Raw genomic sequence first — 24,158 nt, forward strand, 5'->3', positions numbered from 1 at the left:
ATATTCATTTAAATTCATGATATTAATTGAAAAAAATGTAAATATAATATAATTACTTGTAAAAATATATATTTTTTTAAAAACCGTCAATTTCGGTTTCGGCCAAGTGCATCCTGATTTTTCGGTTTCAGCACCGAAATTTTCATTTCAGTACACCACTACTAAGGATCACATCATGCAGCCCTTCATGCTGATATGAAATCTTGCATTCATTAAACATTTTTGCTTTTACTTACAATCACAATTTTTTCCACTTTCTGTGTCCGTGAGGCATTTGTGACGTAATCCTTGCCCCCCAGATGCCTCCAGGGAAGGCTACGGTGCTTTGTCCCTGAGAGGATGTGTGCACGGTCACATTTTCCAGGAAGTAAGGCCTGGTTGACACTATTGCAGGTGTGGTGTTGGAATCGCACCTGTTCCTGCACCCGCAACCACCCGCAGCTAAAACACGTTGCTGTTTAAAAAATTTTAATGGCACCTCCACGCATCTAAAAATGCAGCACATCTGTGGGTGCAGGAATCACCAGGAAAATGCATGGCGACTTAGCGACATTGCAATTTCATGGCCGCCGCGTTTTCAAAATGGTGCAGAAACCTTTTTTGTGCATGAAACACAGGCACAGTGGCCCATTCAAATGAATAGACTGCCCTGTCTGCGCAAACGTGGTCCGCAGACCCGCAATAGTGCGAACCAGGCCTTCAGGAAGATGGATTCATCTGCCCTTAGAAAAACTGGCCACCGTGAGAAGAATGGGGAAGAAAAGAAAAATAAGGTGTAGAAAGAATAAAAAGGAACATCAAAGGAAACAGACTGTGCCCTTTTTCACGCTGCACGTGCAGTTGTTCCAGAGCTTAGTAAATGAGTAGAAGCTCTGCTGACTTCCATCATCCAATCATGTACAAGCAAAAAGGGTGTATTTTTATTTTCCTTGCATGTGATTGGGTATTCTTTGTGAAGCCTTACCTCATTTACTAAGCTCTGGAGCAACTGCATTTGCAAAGTGCACCTTCTATTTGTCTATATATTTGTCTATATGTACTGTATCTATTTGTAGATTGCCATTACTAAATATATCTAAAACTGCCTTTGTTGTAGTCTTTAAGATAAGCGTGAAGTCCCTCAGTAAGATACCAACACAGAATAGATTGGGATCTCTTGGCTAAAGGCTGGCTTTGTTTTCATATGGTTTCAAGTGACATTTGACATATGCCTCAGCATTATATGGTTTCACATAAGGCCACTTTCACATGGACGCCCTCCATTCCGTCTCAGCGGGTGATCCTAGTCTGATCCGTTAATCAGAACGGAAATGGATGTACCATATGTGACATCCATGTCCTTTCCAATTTTTCACCCATCTTATGATGGAAGAAAAAGAGACCATATAGCGAATGTACATCTACCCATATCTGCCAACATCTGGACACAAACAAACTGTTTCTCTCAATGAACCTTAACGCTCCATTCACACTTGCGCGAAATCAAAGTCGCATGACAAGTCGTTCCCCATGTTTTCCAATGATATCCATTCATATATGTGTGACTTAAAGTTGCAACAACTTCAAAGTAGTTTGTGCATTACTTTGGTCTGACTTTCATGCAACTTGAGGGCCATAGACTTCAATGTTAACCCTCAAAAGAAAATCATACCTGAATGTCATACAATGCAACAGTTGTCCATTATCACTGGTCAAAGCCAAAGTCATATATCTAAGTCGCACCAATCGAAAGTTGCATCAAAGTTGCACTCCAAAGTTGGTGCAACTTTGGAGTTGTACAAGTGTGAATGAAGTCTTACGGACCCAGATGAGGGCAGATATAGGTGGACATTGGCTTATATCCGGCCACTCATAGGGATGCAGCGCAGTCTATTTTCGATCCACATAATCATGAGTCAAAAATGGACTGATGGAGGGGAGGGGGGCGTAAAGCTTTCATCAACCTTTAAAGTGGTATTAAAGCTCAGTTTGTTTTTTTAAAGTGTAAGTAACCCCCCCCCCCCCTTTCGTTTTCAGCCAAGGGAGATGCCATCTTTGCCTCTGCTTAATCTACAACTGCCATGACACTGCACATGTGATCAGTTATGACACCAGCCATTGGATGGTTTGACAGTTTGGTTGAGAGCACAACCAATGGGAGTGTTACATTTCCAGCACCTGTTTTATGGATGGGTTTACTTCCGCTTTAAATAACAAACATGTTATACTTACCTGCTCTGTGCAGTGGTTTTGCACAGAGCAGCTCCGATCCTCTTCTTTTCGGGTCCTCTTGCCCTGGGAGCACCGCTGCATGCTTGCTCCTGAGCCACTGCTCTATGCGTCCATAAGAAACAGAGCCGCGGCTTGCCCCACCCCCCTTCCGCTCTCTCCTCATTGGCTCACTGGCTGTGATTGACAGCAGTGGGAGCCAATGGGCTCCCACTGCTGTCAAAGCCAATTAAGAGGGAGAGTCCCAAGACACCTGAGGCTATTGTGAACATTGCTGGATTGGAGGGAGCTCAGGTAAGGATTCAGGGGGCACTACACACAAAAGGTTTTTTCCCTTCATCTATAGAATGCACAAAGGTATAAAACCTTCAGCCTTTAGAACCACTTTGAAACAAAACTAAAGCCAAAACTTTTTTCATTTTGAATAGAGAAGGGGAGGGTTATAACTGGCATCTATACCCCATTGGGAAGATTTTACTTCTCTTCTGGTCCCAAAGGCATCAAAAAGTGAGGGAAATCCCCTTTTAGGTAGCTGTCACCAGAACTGGTCCCCATTGGAAGAATTTTGCTCTAATCCTGTTCTGCTGACAACTCAAAATTTGTGTTTTCCTTTCACTTTCACCTTCAGTGATAATGGTCACCAGGACAATTAGAGAGGGTGACAACAAGAAAAACTTGAAGGGTGTTCAAATCCCTTCCCACTCTATCCAAATCTCAAAAAGCAAAAAACAAGTTTTGGTTGCAGTTGAATCTTAAGTTGTAAGACGGAGTGCTAAATTACCCAGATCGCCTTAGGCTGCTAACACCTATCATTTAGATTTCTGCTATAGAAATCTGTAGCCAACTACCCTTCGCCCTTTAACACACAAACCTTACTTTTAAATGTTTCCAGATAGTTTTCAAGCTTTTTCAAGCCCATCAATCATATTACCAGACCGGTAGAAAACAGATCCAAATAGAAAACTTTCCTTTCATATCTCAAAATGAAACGACTTTGTCCTAGTGATCTTTATTGATCAGTTTTGCACATCCAATGACAGGAGGGCTTCTTGTAAATCCATGCCACGTTGCAGAAGGGGGTATTCATGGCTATTTTCTTCCTAACCAAAAAAAGATTTAATTCCATTAGGCAAGAGGCTCTTCTCTTGGAAGCAAATGTCACATGAAGTCATTCTCATGGATCTCAAAACACAGATTCTGCAGGGATTAACACTGCGAGGAACTGGCACAATCAGCCGATGGGCAAAGCTGTGCAAAACGGTTTTAATTTTTCAGACCGTGTAAAGTATTTGGAATTTAGCAATAGTCTGCTCTTTACAGCATATGTGAATTTCAGTGGCTAGTTTTAAAAAAAATTGGATATTGGAAATTTTTATAAATCGTACAATCCCCCCCCCCCCCCAATTACATTTACTTGCGCTGCATACATTCATGTGCATTGCGTTGCAGAAAAACGCATACATGCTGCATTTTTCCACATATCACTGCTGCATTGTGGTGTGAACACGGCACACAGAGAACAATTGCATCTCATGTTTTTTTTCTTAGCTGCATTGTGGTGTGAACGGTTTCCAGCTATTTTATTTTTTTTCTGTTAGTGGTGGCCGCCAGCGTCATTTACAATCAGTGAATAGCCAGTTAAGGAGCGGGCCAGCAAGCCAGGCCGCCGCATCCTTAAGGCTTGGTTCACACTGCTGTGCTGTGAATTTGTTCCGTTTTTTGTCCTGTAGGAGGTGTGAATTTACCTCAAATTTACTGCGATTTTAAGGAGTTGGACATAGCTGCGATTGATGTTCTAGCCAATGGAATCATAATGTAAAAAAAAAAAAAAGTGTTAACTTCCTGAGTACTTCCTGGTTTTTGTGGATAGTAGTGTGCTGGAATTCGCACATATGTGAACCATCAATGCGATTTAAGAACGATTTACATTGATGTCTATGGAGACGCAATGCAGTAAACTCGCACAAGACCCTTTTTTTATCGTATCGCATTCATAGAGAAATCGCAACGCATGCATGTGAACGACTGTCATTGAAGACAATGACTTTAGGGATGACATGCGAATAAAGTGTTTTTGACGCATCGCATTCGTTATTATTATTATTATTATTCAGGATTTATATAGCGCCAACAGTTTACGCAGCGCTTTACAATATAAAAGGGAGACAATACAGTTATAATATAATACAATACAATAGGATTAAGAGGGCCCTGCTCAGAAGAGCTTACAATCTAATATGAACTCGCCTCAGTGTGAACCGGGCCTTGCAACCAATGTCAGTGGGGTTCCCTGCTGACAGCTTATAAATAAAAGAATGGTCAGCAATTACTTGAGAAAAAAAAACTGCTTGCCCCCCCCCCCCATCCATACCAGGCCCTTCAGGAGCCCCCCTACCCCAAAGCACCCCACCCATGTTTAGGGAATGTGGCCTAGTATGGTTCAAGCCTGTCAGGCTGCATGCTCAGATATAGGTCTGATTTGGATATGGGGGGGGGGGGGGGGGGACGCTGTTTGTTTACAATTTGACGTGAGGCTCCCCTTAAAAACCTCACCAAACCTGAAGAGCCACACACTTTTTTTTCTCAAATTTTAATTGCTGGCAATTCTTTTGTTTACGGGAAAGCCCGCTGACAGGATCATCAGTTGCTAAGGATGTGGCGGCCAGCTTACCGCCTGCTCCTTGGCAACCGCTTTACACTGCAAAACGCTGAGACAAAAATGGAAAAGGGCCATATTATGCATTTTTTTATGCATGGAGCCTAGATGTACACAGCTCGGTAGTGTCTAAATCCAGACATCTGCATCTTATTATTATGATTATTATTATTATTATTCAGGATTTATATAGCGCCAACAGTTTACGCAGCGCTTTACAATATAAAAGGGAGACAATACAGTTATAATATAATACAATACAATACAATAGGATTAAGAGGGCCCTGCTCAGAAGAGCTCAGAAGAGCTTACAATCTAATAGGGTGGGGTAGGTGGTACAAAAGGTTGTAACTGTGGGGAATGAGCTGGTGGAAGTGGTAGGAGATTAGTTGGAGACGTGATAGGCTTTCCTGAAGAGATGAGTTTTCAGGGATTGCCTGAAGGTAGCAAGAGTAGGGGCTAGCCGGATAGATGGAGGTAGCGAGTTCCAGAGGATGGGAGAGGCTCTGGAGAAATCCTGGAGACGAGCATGGGAGGAGGAGATGAGAGAGCTTGAAAGCAGGAGGTCTTGAGAGGAGCGGAGAGGACGATTTGGGTGATATTTGGAGACAAGATTAGTGATGTAGCTTGGGGCAGAGTTGTGAATGGCTTTGTATGTTGTGGTTAGAATTTTGAATTTAATTCGCTGGGTGATTGGGAGCCAGTGTAGGGATTGAAGTAGAGGGTTGGCAGACACTGAGCGGTTGGTAAGGTGGATAAGTCTGGCAGCAGCATTCATGATAGACTGAAGAGGGGATAGCCTATGGAGCGGTAGGCCAATGAGAAGGGAGTTGCAATAGTCAAGGCGAGAGATAACAAGATAACTTATCACATGCGACCCCTTCTGAGCGCCCAATCACATAGCCACTGCTGCAGCTAACCTGGCTTCTTTTTCTCCTATTTAGAATATATAAGCTGCATATTTCTTGCAACACACACATGGGTTCTTTTTCAATCTCATTAGGAAACTACATTTCAAGCTGTGAGAGTGGAAGTAGACTAAAATAGGTTCCAAAGGTTCAAGTAGGAACAGACACTGAAAACCACACGCTGTATCTGCATCCATCATGTTCTCTGTACATAGTAACAGAAGCAACTTGTACATGACTAGGATCAACTAGAACAGTGTTTCTCAACTCTAGCCCTCAAGTACCCCCAACAGGTCATGTTTTCAGGATTTCCCGCAGATGAAATGGCTGTGGCAATTACTAAGGCAGTAAAACTGATCGAATCACCTTTGCAAAATATTGGAGAGCCTGAAAACATGACCTGTTAGGGTACACGAGGACTGGAGTTGAGAAACATTGAACTAGAACAAGCTCAGCTGTTCGCCGTCTCTCTTTTAAAATGTTATATTCCAAAGCAACAGACAATTCAAAGTAAATTTACAAAGGAAGGACAAGGGCCCCCAATCTTCGAAACCTGAGAACCCAAGATATGCTTGTGCAAAGGTCAATGCAATGTGTCATTTCAAGGCTAGTTTACTAGCAGGAAGGTACGCGAGTAATTTTAGGTTGTGTTGTCAGGCCGTTATTTTATTACTGCTCATGCAACACGCAGTAGCCATTATAGGACAGGAAGAACAGGCTTCTCACAGGTCATGGGTCTATCCTGCTCCTGTTTCACTCACCCAGAGGCAAGCTACAGCGGTCAAAGGCCACTCCTGCCGCCGCTGGCATTGTGCTAGGCTAAGAAAGGGAGAAGTTTTCCATCTGTCACTGTACCACTTTTGTCATCAGACAACAGTAATTATGAATCACTGTCTTCAGGTAGAAACACACCTGACACTGGGAACATGACAGCATTATTAGTGTATCTGAGGGCATGCTTGGGGTTAGTGAGTTCAATATCCTTTTCTGGACATGCTTTTTGTTCTGAATGATGTTGAGGATGGGAGATGAGGGATTGCCGCAGCTACCAATCTCCGAATGCAGAATATACGTAGGGCTCATGTACACTGCTGCTGGTAAACGGACATTTAGGAGCAGTTGGTCATTTTTTTCAGCTGCACCTGAACTCTCCTCTATGTTATCTTATCAATACATGTACACAGGCTCGTTTATAGTCGTTTACAGGCAGTTGAGTTTAGAAGCATTTTTTGGAACGCAAAAACAAAAAAATGCGTTCAGGACGGATGTTCAGAGGCATTTGAAACGCCAAATGCCTATAACAGCTTGTAAATGGGTGTAAATGGGGTAACTCGTGTTTAGCCACGTTTCGTTTACAGGCGTTTTTTCATTTTGAAAACAAAAAAAAAAAAATGCAGCATGTAAACGCAGCACAATGGACATTTTAAACAGTTAGTTACTATCTGTTAAATTTAAATAGTTCAGGAGAGGTTGTAAAAACATCCCATGTACAAGAAGCCTAAGTGGTTGTAAACCCTCACATATAACCAGTGAAGTGACTGGCCTCAGATACAGATACACAGAGATGAAACAAATCCTCCCACAGTTGTAGATGTCTATCTGCAGCCCTTTCTAATCTACATCCGTTCAAAATGCTGAATTCATAAAGCTTGTCTGATTGTTCAGAAAAAAAAGGGGGCGGTGAGCTAAAGTTACACTCTGCAGTGCTCAGTGAGGAGAGCTGATTGGAGGGAAGGGACACACCTCCTTTTACACAGCACACAGGAACAGAGCTGAGGTTGCCAATCAACTGGAGGTCCCTCCCCGTCACCACTTTTCTCTTGGTGTCAGGAAAACTTATTAGAAGTGATTCATGCTGATAGCAGAGGAACGAAGCAGGAGACAAAAGTGACACTAAGGCCCCTTTCACACTGGCGCGGTGGGGGTGTCGGCGGTAAAACAGCGCTATTTTTAGCGTTGTTTTACCGTAGTTTTTGCGGCTGTATTCGGCCGCTAGCAGTGCGGTTTTAACCCCCCGCTGGCGGCCGAAAAAGGGTTAAAACCGCTCGCATAGCGCAGCTATAGCCGCGGTATAGCCGCGCTGCCCCATTTCAATGGGCAGGAGCGGCGAAGGAGCGGTGAATACACCGCTCCTTCACCGCTCCAAAGATGCGGCTTGCAGGAGTTTTTTTCTTCTCCTGCCAGCGCACCGCTCCAGTGTGAAAGCCCTCGGGCTTTCACACTGAACAAACAGCAGCGGCTGTTTTGGGTCGGTTTGCAGGCGGTATTTTTAGCGCAATTATGCCTGCAGACCGCCCCAGTGTGAAAGGGGTCTAAGGGGTTGATTTACAAAAGACAAATAGACTGTGCACTTTGCAAAGTGCAGATGCACTCTGCAAGAGAAATTGCTCCAGTGCTTAGCAGAAGAGCAGAAGCTCTGCTGACTTCCATCATCCAGTGACATGCAGGTAACCATGCTGGTTTTTTTTTGTTATTTTCCTTGCATATGATTGGGTATTCTTTGCAAAGTGAAGCTTTTCCTCATTTACTAAGCTCTGTGTACAGTCTATTTGCCTTCAGTAAATCAACCCCTTATGGCCCGTAGGAAAAATACCGCTTTCAACGTGATCGTACGATAATCAGATCGTTAGTACAGAGCTTTTGAGAGACGATCACGACAATTCATCATATTATTTGATTGGACAAGCACAAAAATTGTCCTCATAGGATACGATCTTCGTTTAGTCAGTAAAGTTGTTGTCCGAAAATACAAATACATTACAACACATGACATCACTTCCGATTTTTTTTTTCTGTCGTACGAGAATTTTTGTGACTTTAGTAACCTATTCAATTTCTACTTGCGACTATTAAGTGAAAAAGGTCTTACAATCTGTAGTACGATATTCGGATCGTGTGTACGGGCCATTAGTGCTCCTAATTGAGACAAGTACACACTATAGAGGGATATGCTTTGTTCATATTTCATGTCTGAGGTTTACAATCACTTTAAACAAGGGTTGGACAAATCCCAGCACACACACAGACAATGCCCCTTAAAAATCCCAGCTGGTGCATAACTCTTGAGGATCTCTGTATTGTTCATCAGTGGAGAAGGCTCCTAAAAAAATAAGTCCTGGTGGCTCCTGCATTGAGCTGACTAGCTCCTGGATTACATAATAATTTGTCTTTATTTTGGGTGATATATTAAGTGCATTTTCCATAGGTCACCCTTAACCACTATGGAAGATATGTGAGCTTGGAAAACAACGCACCACTGAAAAAATGGTGGGGAACATTTAATACCATTTAAAGTGGTTTGAATGGGTCCTTATACAAAGATTATACCATGATAACGAAACTGGTTCCTCAGACCAGGGAGGTCTGCATCTTGGTGGCAGCTGTAGAACTTCCATTACTAGAATGTCCAAAGTCAACTGACCGCTATGACTTTTATATCGACCCCTTACTTACAAACGTCTCATCCTCTCCTATACAGTACACCTGGTACTTTCCTTTAGCCAATAAAACTACACACACTTATGATAACATTTAGTAGACCCTGTAGGCTAAAAAATAAATAAAATGGTAGTGAACTCTCCATGCACTTTATTTTTACAATTAAAAGTGCATTAGCGCACCATAAGCTTTAAAGGTAAAGTGTGAATGGAACATCTTACAACAAAAGTGACTGCTAAAGTAGTAGTCCAGACCAATGCCATTAGCTTCTTTGTGGTGTCTGCGGAGCTACAAGGTTAATTTACTAAAGACAAACAGACGGTGCACTTTGTAAATGCAGTTGCTTCAGAGCTTAGTAAATGAGGTGAAGCTTCACTTTGCAAAAAATACCCAATTTACATGCAAGGTAAAAAAAAAAAAAAAAAAAGAAAACAGCATTTTTTGCTTGCATGTGATTGGGTGATGAAAGTCAATAGATGTTCCTATTTACAAAGCTCTGGAGCACCTGCACTTGCAGAGTCTTTTTGCCTTTAGTAAATCAACACCAAAGAGTCAAAGAATGTGCAACCTCTACCAACTACAATGACTTTATCCAACCACTGCCGAGAAGCTATAGACTTGTTTGTCTCAACATAAACATCTAGTCTGATAGTATATTTGATTTATTATTTGAAAGTTAATAAATGTTGTAGTATATAAACAGAAATTGTAGAGAACTTTCCATGCCCTCTAGCGCAGTTTAAAGTGCACCTTAAGCTCAGAGATAGGAATGGGCCATCATACAACAAAGGTCTCTTCAGGACAACCAATGTGGTAGTCCAGGCTGGGGCAATTGGCATCTTAGGCTACATCTACATGGCTGCACAGCGAACAGGAGAGGCTGCCGGTGAGAATCAGTGGATTCTTGCTGAACACAGTCTCTGCAAACAGTGGCGGCTGTCACAACTGTAGTCTGTACAAATCAATGGCCACTAACTGCTCAGATAAGTGAACACATGTGAATAGAGGCACAGAACAATGCTGAGCCAGTGTGTGTCCAGGGTGAGTGTTTCACACACATCCCGGCTGTAGCTAATCAGCCAGTTTATAAGCGGCCGTATCAGAGAGTGTTGATGTGTCCAGTGACAGGAACGCAGCAAATTATGGGCCCCCGGCTGTCCATGTGACTGTAGCATTAGTGGTGCCTATAGAACATTTAGGCTGGCTTCACACTATTGTGAATTGGATGTGGGTTTCCCTGCATCCCATTTGCATAGCAGGAGATTGTGAATGACTCTCTATGGAGCCGGTTCACACATCTCCGGAGAGGCTCCGCTGCGATTTACACAGGAGTCCTGTGCGTCTTTTGGGCCGTTTCAGATTTGAATTCAGCCTAAAATTCACTCTGAAATCGGACCTGAAACTGTGACTGGAGACGCACCGGACCCCTGGTGTGAGCCGCTGTGTGTTCTAGTGTGAGCCCAGCCTGAGACTGACACTGGGATCACACGTGTCCATTAGCATTTTCATGCAGCTTTTGTGTGTTTTTTATAAATTATTCTAAGTGCTCCCATTGAAGTCTATGGAGCTAGAAACACAGCACAAGAAGGGTCATGCAGAAGAGTTTTGTATAGGTATGACTGGACCCCATAGACAATAACATGATTCCTCTTCTTGCTGTGAATGAGGACTTAGGGCTTGTCTCCATTAGTGACATTTCTGGGGTGTTTTTTTCTGCCATTGAACTGCCTCCTACACCTGTGATAATGATATTCAATTGTACAGTACTGATAGAAGCAAATGTGACATCAACAACAACAAAAAGTAAATAAATAAAAGGGTGAAATGCACATGTGTGGTAACCCTCCCCCTCCCAGTCTAATGGTGATCATGTGTTCAAAATACAACATACAACTACTTTACAAACTTGGTGTGTGTTCAAAGCTTGTGCAAGTGTCCAATATGTACCACCAGTGGAGAAGAGCCCCAAGTCAAATAATGTGCAAAGTCTATCCACTACTACTGTGACTTTACTGAACAACTATGGACCTGTGTTCACCCAGAACTTCTGTTAGATCTCTAATGAAATAACACAAGATCATAACTGTGGGGGGGGGGGGCGGCATAGAAAGGGGGAGAAGAGTTCCCATAAAGAAGTGGGAGGAGAAGAGATCACATAGAAAAGGGGAGAAGAGTTCCTATAGAAAAGGGGGGGGTGGAGAAGAGATCCCATAGAAAATGGGGGAGGAGAAGAGATCGCATAGAAAAGGGGAGGAGAAGAGTTCCCATAGAAAAGGGGGGGGGTGGAGAAGAGATCCAATAGAAGAAGGGGGAGGAGAAGAGATTGCATAGAAAAGGGGGGAGAAGAGTTCCCATAGAAAAGGGGGGGTGGAGAAGAGTTCCCATAGAAAAGGGGGGGGGGAGAGAAGAGATCCCATAGAAAAAGGGGGGTGGAGAAGAGATCACATAGAAAAAGGGGGGTGGAGAAGAGATCACATAGAAAAAGGTGGGGTGGAGAAGAGATCACATAGAAAAGGGGATGGAGAAGAGATCACATAGAAAAGGGGATGGAGAAGAGATCACATAGAAAAAGGGGGTGGAGAAGAGATCCCATAGAAAAGAGGGTGAAGAAGAGATCCCATAGAAAAAGGGGTGGAGAAGAGATCCCATAGAAAAGGGAGTGGAGAAGAGATCCCATAGAAAAGGGGGTGGAGAAGAGATCCCATAGAAAAGGGGGGTGGAGAAGAGATCCCATAGAAAAGGGGGTGGAGAAGAGATCCCATAGAAAAGGGGGTGGAGAAGAGATCCCATAGAAAAGGGGGGTGGAGAAGAGATCCCATAGAAAAGGGGGGTGGAGAAGAGATCCCATAGAAAAGGGGGGCGGAGAAGAGATCCCATAGAAAAGGGGGGTGGAGAAGAGATCCCATAGAAAAGGGGGGTGGAGAAGAGATCACATAGAAAAGATGGTGGAGAAGAGATCACATAGAGGAGATCCCACAAAGTAGAGAAGAGATTTCATAGGAGGGGGGTGTAGAGGAGATCCCATAGAAGGGGGGTGTAGAGGAGATCCCATAGAAGGGGGGTGTAGAGGAGATCCCATAGAAGGGGGGTGTAGAGGAGATCCCATAGAAGGGGGGTGTAGAGGAGATCCCATAGAAGGGGGGTGTAGAGGAGATCCCATAGAAGGGGGGTGTAGAGGAGATCCCATAGAAGGGGGGTGTAGAGGAGATCCCATAGAAGGGGGGTGTAGAGGAGATCCCATTGAGGAGTGCAGACAGTGTCCTGTATGTATGGAGGGAGAAGCAGTGACCCATGGTAGGTAGGTAGGTGTGTACGGTGATGATAACAATGAAGGCGGTAGGTAGGTAGGTAGGTAGGTAGGTAGGTAGGTGTCGTCTCTTACCTGCTCCCCCGGAGTGTAGTCCGCCCCTCAGCCCCTTGTCTCCCCGTCGGATGGCATCTGTGGAAGAAGCGGAATCAGCCTCGTAAATGGTGTTTAACATTTGATGTAATCCAGGCATGGAGGCGGGTGAGTGAAGGGCTGTCGGCGCTCCGTGTCCCGGCTGTGCACACACACTCTGCTCGCTCCTCTACAGCCGGCAGCCGGCCATGTCACTCGGAGGACACCGTGCGATCCCCGCTACCCTATACACACACAGAGGAGAAGAGAGGAGAGGCGCCCTATGAGGAGAGAGGCGCCCTATGAGAGGAGAGTGTCGGCGGTCTCTCCCGGGCTCTTCTCTATCACACTCTCTCACGCAGCGCTGCCCCGAGCCTAGACTGACAGAAATAGATCGGAGGGGGGCGGAGCTCCGCCAAAAATAGAGCCGCGAGCCGGAGCCAGCTCCACACTCACATCCACAATAGAAGTGTGCATTGTTCGGACACGGGGCGCCGGGGTTGGCTGGAGCGCCGCCCAATCAGGTGTCAGCCCCGGGCTCGGCCATTCTCTGTACGCCGCATTCCGGCTCCATCTGCTGAACAGGAAAAGAAGCGGCAGTCACGTGCTCTCTCTGCCTCCTTCTACCTGCCCTGTGTGACATCGGGAGCGCCATACACTGTACGATCCACAGGAGGACCTACCCAATCTCTACATAGAGCAATCACATTGTAATGTGTGTGACAGGTAAACCTGACATTCCTAAACACTGTGAGCAGCAGATTTTTATTGCACAGGGGACATGCTATGATTCTTATGGAATAATATTTATAATTATTTAATAATAATATCATATCATAATAATAATAACATTAATATAATAATATTTATATATTATAATAATTTAACATGATAATAATATAATAATTATTTATAATATCATAATAATAACATTAATATAATAATAACAATATATAAAAATATAACATGATGATAATATAATAATTATAATAATAAGATAATAAAAATGCCTCTTGCACACAGATACCTAAAAACAACATCTAATTATGAAGGCATTTTGTTTTTTTTACTGATTACAATGCAGTCCATTGTTTTTAATGGTCCTGTACACACGGGCGCATAAACACGCACTGCGTATAGATCACTAAAAAAACCCACAAGAATCTGTATTACGTATTAGTATTTTACGTGCAGATACAACACCCCGATTTCCACACACATGCACAACTTCACCCATTTACTATACAGCTCATCCTCCCGTTCATACATCTGTACCGTGTGCAAGGACCTGCCTGCTCACCGTTATCCAGAGCCTCACATGCACAGCTCGGCGGGCATTCCCAGCACACTTTTGCCTGTGCCCAAATGACTCCTGTGCACTTGGGCAGGATGATGTCACCCCCCACTGGCCAATCAAGAGGCTTAAAACCTGGAGCACAGGGAGAACATAGCAGCCGGCGAGGGATATAATGGTCACATGACTGGAAGGTGCAGGTGATGATCTTTGGGTCCAGGCGCACTAGGCAGCAGAAACAATGCCAGAACTGCTGGCAGAAAAAAAGCAGCATGAAAAATGCTGCTATGGAGCATATTGTATATGTGTTTTTGTCACATTTGCGTTTATAAATGCTCCCCTCCCAGCACTGGAAAAAATGTACACTTTTACATCCCTGGCGGTATTCCCGAGTGTGGCTCGGGGTTAAATTTCAGCATCATTAGTGGTAACCCCGAGCCACACCCAGGATTGCATTACAGGATCCTGGTCCAGGTTACTTACCTTTTCCCCAGGATCCCGCGATGTCCCCCGCTGTGTCTGCGGGCTCTGTCCTCCACCCGATGCCTCTGTGTGTGCCGGGCTCCGTTCCCTGCGAGCGTCACGACTCATAGGGGCGGAGCCTGGCGGCAAATTAAAAAAATAGAAAATTCATAACACATACAGTACACTGTAATCTTACAGATTACATTATTGTATGAAATCATTTCACATCCCTTTTTGTCCCCAGTGCTTTGTCCAGTGCCCTGCATTCAGTTTTATATTATATATACTGTTTTCTTTGCCTGGAAACTGGAGATTGTCCATAGCAACCAAAAAGTGTCCCTTTACATCAAAAGTGGTTATAGACCAGCTAGAAAACAGCGATAGTAAATTGGAGCACTTGCAGAATTGAGCGATAGTGAATCGTGGGGAAATTCATTTTATTATTTTTTTTTTTATAATTATTTATAGATATTTATTATATTATAATTTATGATTTTGTGTTTCAAACTTTATCATACCCGGGATATCTACTAGACTCTTGTTTGGACAGATTTAAGTGTGTTATTGCTAAGAATTACAGGCCTACAATATAAAACGCCAAATTTCTATGCAAAACAATTGTACCGCTCTAAGATGCAAAAATCTGACATAATCATACCGCCAGAGTGGTTAAAGCACTTGACGCGCCTTAAACACAGCATTTCGGTGCATTGATGCATGTTCACTGTTTAGGCACATCAAGCGTTTTTTTCTGCCCCAAAGTTCCTCTCAAAATCGCACTTGCAATGTTTTTTTTTTCTTCCAGCCTGCAGACGCTCTTCTACAAATATGCCTGTAAACGCCCAGATCGTCATGGGGTTGATTTACTAAAACTGGAGAGAAGAGCTGCACGATCCTGGCTAAAATGAGAATCACAATTTTTTTTGCTTAGAATAAAGATCACAATTCTCGGAGTAACATCATCTTTCACATTATACAAAAAAATTGGGCTAACTTTACGGTTTAGACTTTTTTTTAATTCATTAAAGTGTATTTTTTCCCAAAAAATTGCATTTGAAAGACCACTGCACAAATAGTGTTGTTTGGGGTTCCAAGTAATTTTCTAGCAAAAAATACTGATTTTAACTTTGCAAGCAACAAGTGTCAGAAAAAAGTTTAGTCTTTTAGAGCCCATTCACACCTGAGCGTTTTGTAGCTTGAAGCCTCAAGCTACAAAACGCTTGAGGGGAAAAAATTTGGGCGTTTTTGGAGCAGGAAGCAGATGACAAAATCTTAACAACACAGCAACAAATGATGAAACATATGATCCTTTTTCCTATTGGCTAATAAAAAGAAATGCCAAAGCTCAAAAACGCCGGACAACGCTGCATGGAAACGTGCAAATATGCCCGAAAAAACGCGCAACAAAACGCCGGAAGAAACGCTCAAAAACGCTACGCTCAGGTGTGAATGCAGCCTAAGTGATTTAAACTGACCTCATTTACAGACCAAAGTACACCCCTTTGAAATGAAAGAACTAAATGTTACTTTGTTTATAGTTATCTACCAGAGCTGACAATGTTGTGAAAAACTTTGCAGGCTGCCCATTTTTTTTTGTTTTTTTTTGACAGCTGAGTGAGCAGTGAACTCTCTACACTTGTTAGATGAATGAATTGGGAAATGCTGGATTAGGATCGTAAGGGGGGTTGAATCGAGATCACAATTTTTTAACCATTAATCGTGCAGCTCTACTGGAGAGTGCAAAATCTGTACATGGTAACCAATCATCTTCTAACTTTAGCTTGTTTAATTAACCACTTGCCAACCGCGCTATGACCGAATGATGGCTACAGCGTGGACGGCTAGTTCTGGCAGGCCTTCATATGATGGTCTTCCGTGATCTCGCCCACTACAGGGCACAGGGAGTGCGCTCTATGATCAGTGTCCTCTGGACACTGCTGATCACAAATTGAGGTAAAGAGCCAAACAGCGGCTCTTTACCACGTGATCAGTTGTGTCCAATCATGTAAACAGAAGCCGGTTATCGGCAGAGGAAGGGAGAAGAGAGCCAATAAACGGCTTCTGTAAAAGGGACATGTACACTGATAATCAGGGCACTGATTATCGGTGTCCTGATTATCAGTGCAGTCCCACCAGTGCTGCCAATTAGTGCCCATCAGTGTCACCTAGTAGTGCTGCCTACCAGTGCCCATCAGTGCCACCTCATCAGTTCCCACCGGTGCTGCCAATCAGTGTCACCTACTAGTGCTGCCTACCAGTGCCCATCAGTGCAGCCTCATCAGTTCCCACCAGTGCTGCCAATCAGTGTCACCTACTAGTGCTGCTTACCAGTGCCCATCAGTGCAACCTCATCAGTGCCCATCAGCATAGCCTCATCAGTGCCGTCTCATCAGTGAAGCCTCATCAGCGCACATCAGTGAAGGAGAAAAATTACCTGTTTGCAAAATTTTATAACAAACTATGAAAAAGTTGGGGTTTTTTTTCCAAATTTTTTGTCTTTACTCGTTTATTTAGCCGAAAATTAAAAACCAAGTGGTGATTAAATAGCAACAAAAGAAGGTGCTATTTGTGTGAAAAAAAATGCTAAACATTTTGTTTCGGTGCAGTGTGGCATGAGCATGCAATTGTCATTCAAAGTGCGACAGCTCTGAAAGCTGAAAATTGGCCTGGGCAGGAAGGGGGTAAAAGTGCCCAGTAGGTAAGTGGTTAAAGTGGTCGTAAAGGCCCAAGGATTTTTGTAAAACCTTTGGGGGTGCAGCAGACCCCTAATACTTACCTAAGCCCAATCTTGATCCAGCAATGTGCACAAGAATCTCAGTTCCCTGGGGACTCTCCCTCCTAATTGGCTGAGATACTGTCAATCAGAGCCAGTGAGCCAATGAGAATAGAGAGGGGGTGGGACTGAGCCGAGGCTCTGTGTCTGAATGGACACTCAGAGCAGCGGCTTGGAAGCGAGCCTGCTTGGGTGCCCCCACATCAAGCTGGGAGCATTTGGAAGGAGGGAGGGGGCCGGGGGGGCACGCACCACCTACCCCCCTGCCAGAACACTCCTCTCAGCGTTCTCAGCCATTGGCTGTTCGGGAGCCGATCGGCAGACCTTTCTCGGTCGTGCCCCTTCTGTCGGACTGACAGTACAGACAGGCCGAATATCAGCCGGTTTCTATTAAACTGTCTGATGCCGCCTGACATTCGGCCTGTATGTACTAGGCTTTAGCCATAATATGTTTGTATGCATAGAACAGGGATATGCAATTAGCGGACCTCCAGCTGTTGCAGAACTACAGGTCCCATGAGGCATAGCAAGACTCTGACAGCCACAGGCATGACACCCAGAGGCAGAACATGATGGGACTTGTAGTTTTGCAACAGCTGGAGGTCCACTAATTGCATATCCCTGGCATAGAATATTAGCATATCATGGCACACTTACCTGGCAAGTGATCCCCTCCAGTGCTGCGCTATTGTCAGTCACTATTCCCCCACCTTCTCCTGGTCTTCCATCCAGATTCCGACTCCAGACACTTAGTTGACCATGTTGTAGATATAGGGTTACTAGCGCTGCCCGTCACCTGAAGAGTGATCGGGCAGTGCCAAGGCGGAGCTTGGTACTCACTCACGTCACTTCCGGTTGCGAAGATCTGGCCCGTGGAACGCACGCTGGTCCGGAGTTTACGTTAAAAGTCACTGGAAATTTCGTTAAGATTGGACAATTTGAATACTTAACGGAAAAATATTTTTCACTGGACTTTCATTTGTATTATCATTACCTTTATCTTTAATTTACCTTTTTGGGTCCGTTTTTATATATAACCAATCCCTATTCATGTGTACCAAAGTTATCACATAGGACTAGGAATGAAGCACTTTTGTTAAAATCAGATAGTAAAGCTGATCGGATAAGGGCATCAATATAGCTCAATACACATATACTAATGACATAAGATTAATATATAAAATCAAGGAACACGAATTAACACATTTTACTATTTGCTTATATAAATCCCGAGAAATATTTAATGATACATCACTATTTACTTTTTGGTTAATAGTGATCTATTGGGACAACTACTCTCCTGGTGACGGAAGTGAATAATACCCACCTGTTGTACACTCACCTGGGAAGAGTGATTCAGTGTGGTGGATCACTCTTCAGGTGATGGGCAGCGCCATTAACCCTATATCTACAACATTATTTTCATACGAGAGCTCCTGTTGGGGCCCTCATAAGGGAGGCAGCAACCCAGCCTCCACCTAAGCGCGGAATATAACAAACCATATAACTTGCCATGATGAGGTGACACCCACTGCTATGGGGGTAGTCAGAAGGGGGAGGAGCCAGGAGCGCCAGCAGGTGACCCCAGAAGTGGAGGATTGGGACTGTTCTGTGCAAAATCATTGCACAGAACAGGTAAGTATAACATGTTTGTTATTTAACCACTTCGGGGGCGCCGCACGCCGATATACGTCCCAACTTTGACGGGAGATATCGTTGTTATGGCAACTACCTGCCATAACCCCGGTATCCTCGTGTTCGGCTGGCGGTCCGGTTTCTGATAAGAGTGGTCTCTGCGGCGGATTCGCCGCGAGATCACTTTTATCAGCGGCGGGAGAGGGGCAGTGTAAAAAGAAAAAAGGTCAAATAAAATGAAAAAACATTTTTTTTTTAAACGCACCCCGTCCCACCGAGCTCGCGAGCGGGAGCGAACGCATACGTGAGTAGCGCCCACATATGAAAACGGTATTCAAAGCACACATGTGAGGTATCGCCACAATCGGTAGAGTGAGAGCAATAATTCTAGCTCCAGACCTCCTCTGAAACTTAAAACATGCAACCTGTAGAATTTTTTAAACGTCGCCTATGGAGATTTTTAAGGGTAAAAGCTATTCCATGAGCGGGCGCAATTTTGAAGCGTGACATGTTGGGTATCAATTTACTCGGTGTAAATTGGCGTTATGTGGCATTATCTTTCACAATGTAAAAAAAATTGGGCTAACTTTATTGTTTTCTTATTTTTTAATTCAAAAAAAGTGTATTTTTTCCAAAAAAATGCGCTTGTAAGACCGCTGCGCAAATACGCTGTGACAGAAAGTAGTGGAACGACCGCCATTTTATTCTCTAGGGTGTTAAAAAAAAAATGTATATTGTTTGGGGGTTCTAAGTAATTTTCTTGGGAAAAAAACTGTTTTTAACTTGTAAACAACAAATCTTAAAAAGTCCTTAAGTGGTTAAAAATAAAAATCCCTTTACAATCACTTTAAGCAATGGCTGTCCACCCAGATTTGTACAGTATTTGTATCTTATGTGTTTTTCCCCGTTCCTTCCCTATACCAAATAAAACTGACACACTTTACATTCCTTTTCTCTCAGACCTCTCTCCGTAAAACACTGACTGCACATAGACATAACACTTAAACTGGCTTTCCAGGTCTTTACAGCTGAACAGGTTTGAGTAGAAAATATCTATTTTTATTCTGTGTTTGCACAGGGACATATTTGGTGTTGCTGTTTTTTTATGCAGTTGTTGCTGTATTGCATTCGTTCACACCCCCCCCCCCCCTTTTGTCAGCTGGTGATCTGAGAACCCCTGACTGCAAGGCTGAAGACATATTCCCAGACACACCCACTGTCAGCTTTCATATAGAACACCTGACATTAAAAATCACAGTGTTAATGGGGGCCTGTGTCCATGGGCTTAGTTTGTGTGGATGGAGGCAGTTTGAGCTTGGGTTCAGTACCCTGGAAGTCAGCTATTATTGCTGGGCCAATGAGCTGCGGGCAGAAGATTTCCCACCCTGCAGCTGCAGAGATACAAAGGGGCAGGGATACACGTGACATCAATGACATAATATGGCCATATTAGGTCACTGATGTCATTAGCATCCGCGCCCTTTTGTATACAGGCAAAGAAAAATTCCCAGCTCACTTACCAACCAGACTGCAACAAACCAACATTTTTCTTTGTTGTTTCTTGACATGTGTCCCCCTTCCATGTGCTCCCTGCAAAGGTCAGTTATAGGTTGGGGTGGTTGCCATTTGTTTGTACTGTTGGTGAATTGGTGTGGGGGTGCACTGAATATTTTCGCTGCCATTGTGCTATTACTGAGTGTCCATTGGGTTTATATACCTATAAGGAGGGGTGGGCTCCCTCCGGGCATACCTGCCCTCAATCTATCCGTAATAATATATGTGCTCCAACTCTGGTGGCTCTCAAAATATATAGAGTTACAGTATCTCACAAAAGTGAGTACACCCCTCACATTTTTGTAAATATTTTATTATATCTGTTCATGTGACAACACTGAAGAAATTACATTTTGCTACAATGTAAAGTAGTGAGTGTACAGCTTGTATAACAGTGTAAATTTGCTGTCCCCTCAAAATAACTCAACACACAGCCATTAATGTCTAAACCGCTGGCAACAAAAGTGAGTACACCCCTAAGTGAAAATGTCCAAATTGGGCTCATTTTCCCTCCCCGGTGTCATGTGACTCGTTATTGTTACAAGGTCTCAGGTGTCAATGGGGAGCAGGTGTGTTAAACTCTCATACTGGTGTCATACTGGTGTATTTTGAAAAATACTCTCATACTGGTGTACTCTCATACTGAGGTGTCTCACTCTCTCATACTGGTCACTGGAAGTTCCACATGACAAAGAACTCTCTGAAGATCTGAAAAGAAGAATTGTTGCTTTACATAAAGATGGCCTAGGCTATAAGAAGTTTGCCAAGACCCTGAAACTAGTTGCAGCACGGTGGCCAAGACCATACAGCAGTTTAACAGGACAGGTTCAACTCAGAACAGGCCTCGCCATGGTTGACCAAAGAAGTTGAGTGCACGTGCTCAGCGTCATATCCAGAGGTTGTCTTTGGGAAACATTTGGGAACGTATGAGTGCTGCCAGCATTTCTGCAGAGGTTAAAGGGGTGGGGGGTCAGCCTGTCAGTGCTCAGATCATACACCGCACACTGCATCAAATTGGTCTGCATGGCTGTCGTCCCAGAAGGAAGCCTCTTCTAAAGATGATGCACAAGAAAGTCTGCAAACAGTTTGCTGAAGATAAGCAGACTAAGGACATGGATTACTGTAACCATGTCCTGTGGTCTGATGAGACCAAGATAAACTTATTTGGTTCAGATGGTGTCAAGCGTGTGTGGCGGCAACCAGGTGAGGAGTACAAAGACAAGTGTGTCTTACCTACAGTCAAGCATGGTGGTGGGAGTGTCATGGTCTGGGGCTGCATGAGTGCTGTCGGCACTGGGAGCTACAGTTCATTGAGGGAACCATGAATGCCAAAATGTACTGTGACATACTGAAGCAGAGCATGATCCCCTCCCTTGGGAGACTGGGCCACAGGGCAGTATTCCAACATGATAACGATTCCAAACACTCCTTCAAGATGGCCACTGCCTTGCTAAAGAAGCTGAGGGTAAAAGTGATGGACTGGCCAAGCATGTCTCCAGACCTAAACCCTATTGAGCCTCTGTGGGGCATCCTCAAATGGAAGGTGAAGGAGTGAAAGGTCTCTAACATCCACCAGCTCAGTGATGTCATCATGGAGGAGTGGAAAGAGGACTCCAGTGGCAACCTGTGAAACTCTGGTGAACTCCATGCCCAAGAGGGTTAAGGCAGTGCTGCAAAATAATTGTGGGCACACAAAATATTGACACTTTGGGCCCAATTTGCCCTTTTTGTACTTAGGGGTGTACTCAATTTTGTTGCCAGTGGTTTAGACATTAATGGCTGTGTGTTGAGTTATTTTGAGGGGACAGCACATTTACACTGTTATACAAGCTGTACACTCACTACTTTACACTGTAGCAAAGTGTCGTTTCTTCAGTGTTGTCACATGAAAAGATATAATAAAATATTTACAAAAATGTGAGGGGTGTACTCACTTTTGTGAGATACTGTAGGATTCCAATATACTGGGGTGCTGTGAAGTGGCTCTGCAGCTTACGCATATATTTTCAAATGTGTGTAGACTAAAACCCTGGTTTTTAACGTGAACTGTTAGACAGGACAATTCGGTTTACTGCAGGCTGGTTGGTAAGTGAGCTGGGAATTTTCTTTGTTGTTTTTTGACATGCTTCGCCCTTTTATGTGCTCCTTGCTGCAATGGCCAGTTAAAGGTTGGGGTGGTTGCCATTTGTTTGTACTGTTGGTGAACTGGTGAGGGGACAAACTGGATACCTTCCCTGCCATTGTGCTTTTTCTGGGTGTCCAGTGCATTCCTATACATTTAAGGAGAGATGGGACATCCTCCAGGCATAACTGCCCTTAAAGTAGGACTCCACCTAAAAGGGTTAGCTCCGCTTGTTTGCAGCCTCCCCCCCTCCACTGCCACATTTGACACTTTGTGGGGGGGAGCAGGTACCTGGTTTTGATATGAACTCCCTCTCACTTCGTTGCGAACTGAGCCAGAAGTTCAACCCCCTCCTTCCCCCGCAGTCTTCTGGGACACATCACAGATCCTAAAAGACTACGGGACCATTCACAAGGCGCAGTGCGACTCGCACATGCGAAGTAGGAAACAGGCTATGAAGCCGCACGGCTTCACTACCTGTTTCCTTCACTAGAGATGCCTGCACCCAAAGCTCAGGTGAGGACATTGTGGTATCCCTGAACAGGTATATGTCCCTATATGAAAAGTCAGCAGCTATAGTATTTGTAGCTGCTGACTTTATTTTTTTTCTGAAGCAGCCTGGAGCTCCTCTTTAATCTATCCATTATTATGTGCCTCAACTCTGGAGACTTTCAAAATGTATAGAGTTAGGACTGCACTACACTAGGGTGCTGTGACATGGAACTATTCCTTCCATTTACACTAATGATAGGGCACAATTAATATTTTTTTTATGCCCACTGACTGCCAAGCCAGAGGCATTTTTTATTCCCACTGGCGGTGGGGTATTTTCTAGTCCCACTGGTGTAAGTCAGTCCCCCTATTGTCAGTCCGGACCCCTGGGCTAAGGACTCCCTTTCCACCCCTATGGGACAGCTCTGGGTGCCTAAGCCTCTAATCATCTAGGAGGAAGCGAACTGAGCCAACTGCTTCCTATACCAAAAATATCTGGTTTTCTTGTTCCAGCGAAGTGGAGCAGTGGTGGAGCAAAGGGAAGGTTGGATAACCTACATGGCATTTGTTGCAAAATTAACATCAAGAAAGTAAAAGGATTACACAAGTAAATTTCCCATCAGCCAGCCATGGGGTTTTACCCAAAGGATGGCCACAAAGATACAAAAAAATAAAAGTAATAAATATTTGAGTGCGTTCAGCACGTTCAATAAGCTAAGCACCCAGAAAATTCAAATGTTTTCACTTTGAGTTAATGATTACATTAATGAGTACTGTGCAGGAATTCACCAAGAGCATGACTCACTGATGTCTACTTTATGATAGGTATATTTTTAGCACAATATACACTGTTCCTAACCATGTTGAAGGCTACACAAAGTCTGGTATGTCTACGTCCTGCAAGAGTTGTCTAGGATGTGTCACTCATTCCCTTTTATTTGGCAGAGACATAAAATAAATATAATTCTTAATACTACTACCATCAGACCTTTCCATTTTCTTTACCCATTCATTCACAGAAAAACTATTTTCATGGGGGAAGCAAGAGTTGTCCAAGTTTAGCGAACTTGGAAACTTCGGATGTTTTGGAATGAACTAAAGATACTCATATTTATGAAAGGATGTGTTTCATAACTTTTGAACAGTGGACCAATAGTCTGCCCAAAAGTGATTTTTTTTTTTTTTGTTATAGATCCAGTCGGGGTTCAGTCAGCCCCTTGTCTCTTTTATGTCT

General features: G+C 43.8%; 1 protein-coding gene across 7 annotated transcripts in view; it reads right to left on the reverse strand.

Annotated features, from left to right (window-relative positions):
- Nucleotides 1-24,158, reverse strand: part of HDAC7 (histone deacetylase 7) — a 466,455-nt gene that overhangs the window by 161,307 nt on the left and 280,990 nt on the right. For 3 of the 7 annotated variants that reach the window (XM_073613658.1, XM_073613656.1, XM_073613661.1), the window contains exon 1: nucleotides 12,593-13,009. The exons of 1 other annotated variant lie outside the window; for it this stretch is intronic. In XM_073613658.1, the coding sequence (XP_073469759.1) occupies nucleotides 12,593-12,710 (118 nt within the window). In that variant the 5' untranslated portion in view covers nucleotides 12,711-13,009. Of the gene's footprint in view, nucleotides 1-12,592; nucleotides 13,010-24,158 lie in introns of those variants that run through there. 3 more of the 7 variants (XM_073613654.1, XM_073613653.1, XM_073613659.1) reach the window with 2 other exon arrangements.

This window comes from Aquarana catesbeiana, linkage group LG02, assembly GCF_042186555.1.
Source record: "Aquarana catesbeiana isolate 2022-GZ linkage group LG02, ASM4218655v1, whole genome shotgun sequence".
Classification (NCBI taxonomy): domain Eukaryota; kingdom Metazoa; phylum Chordata; class Amphibia; order Anura; family Ranidae; genus Aquarana; species Aquarana catesbeiana.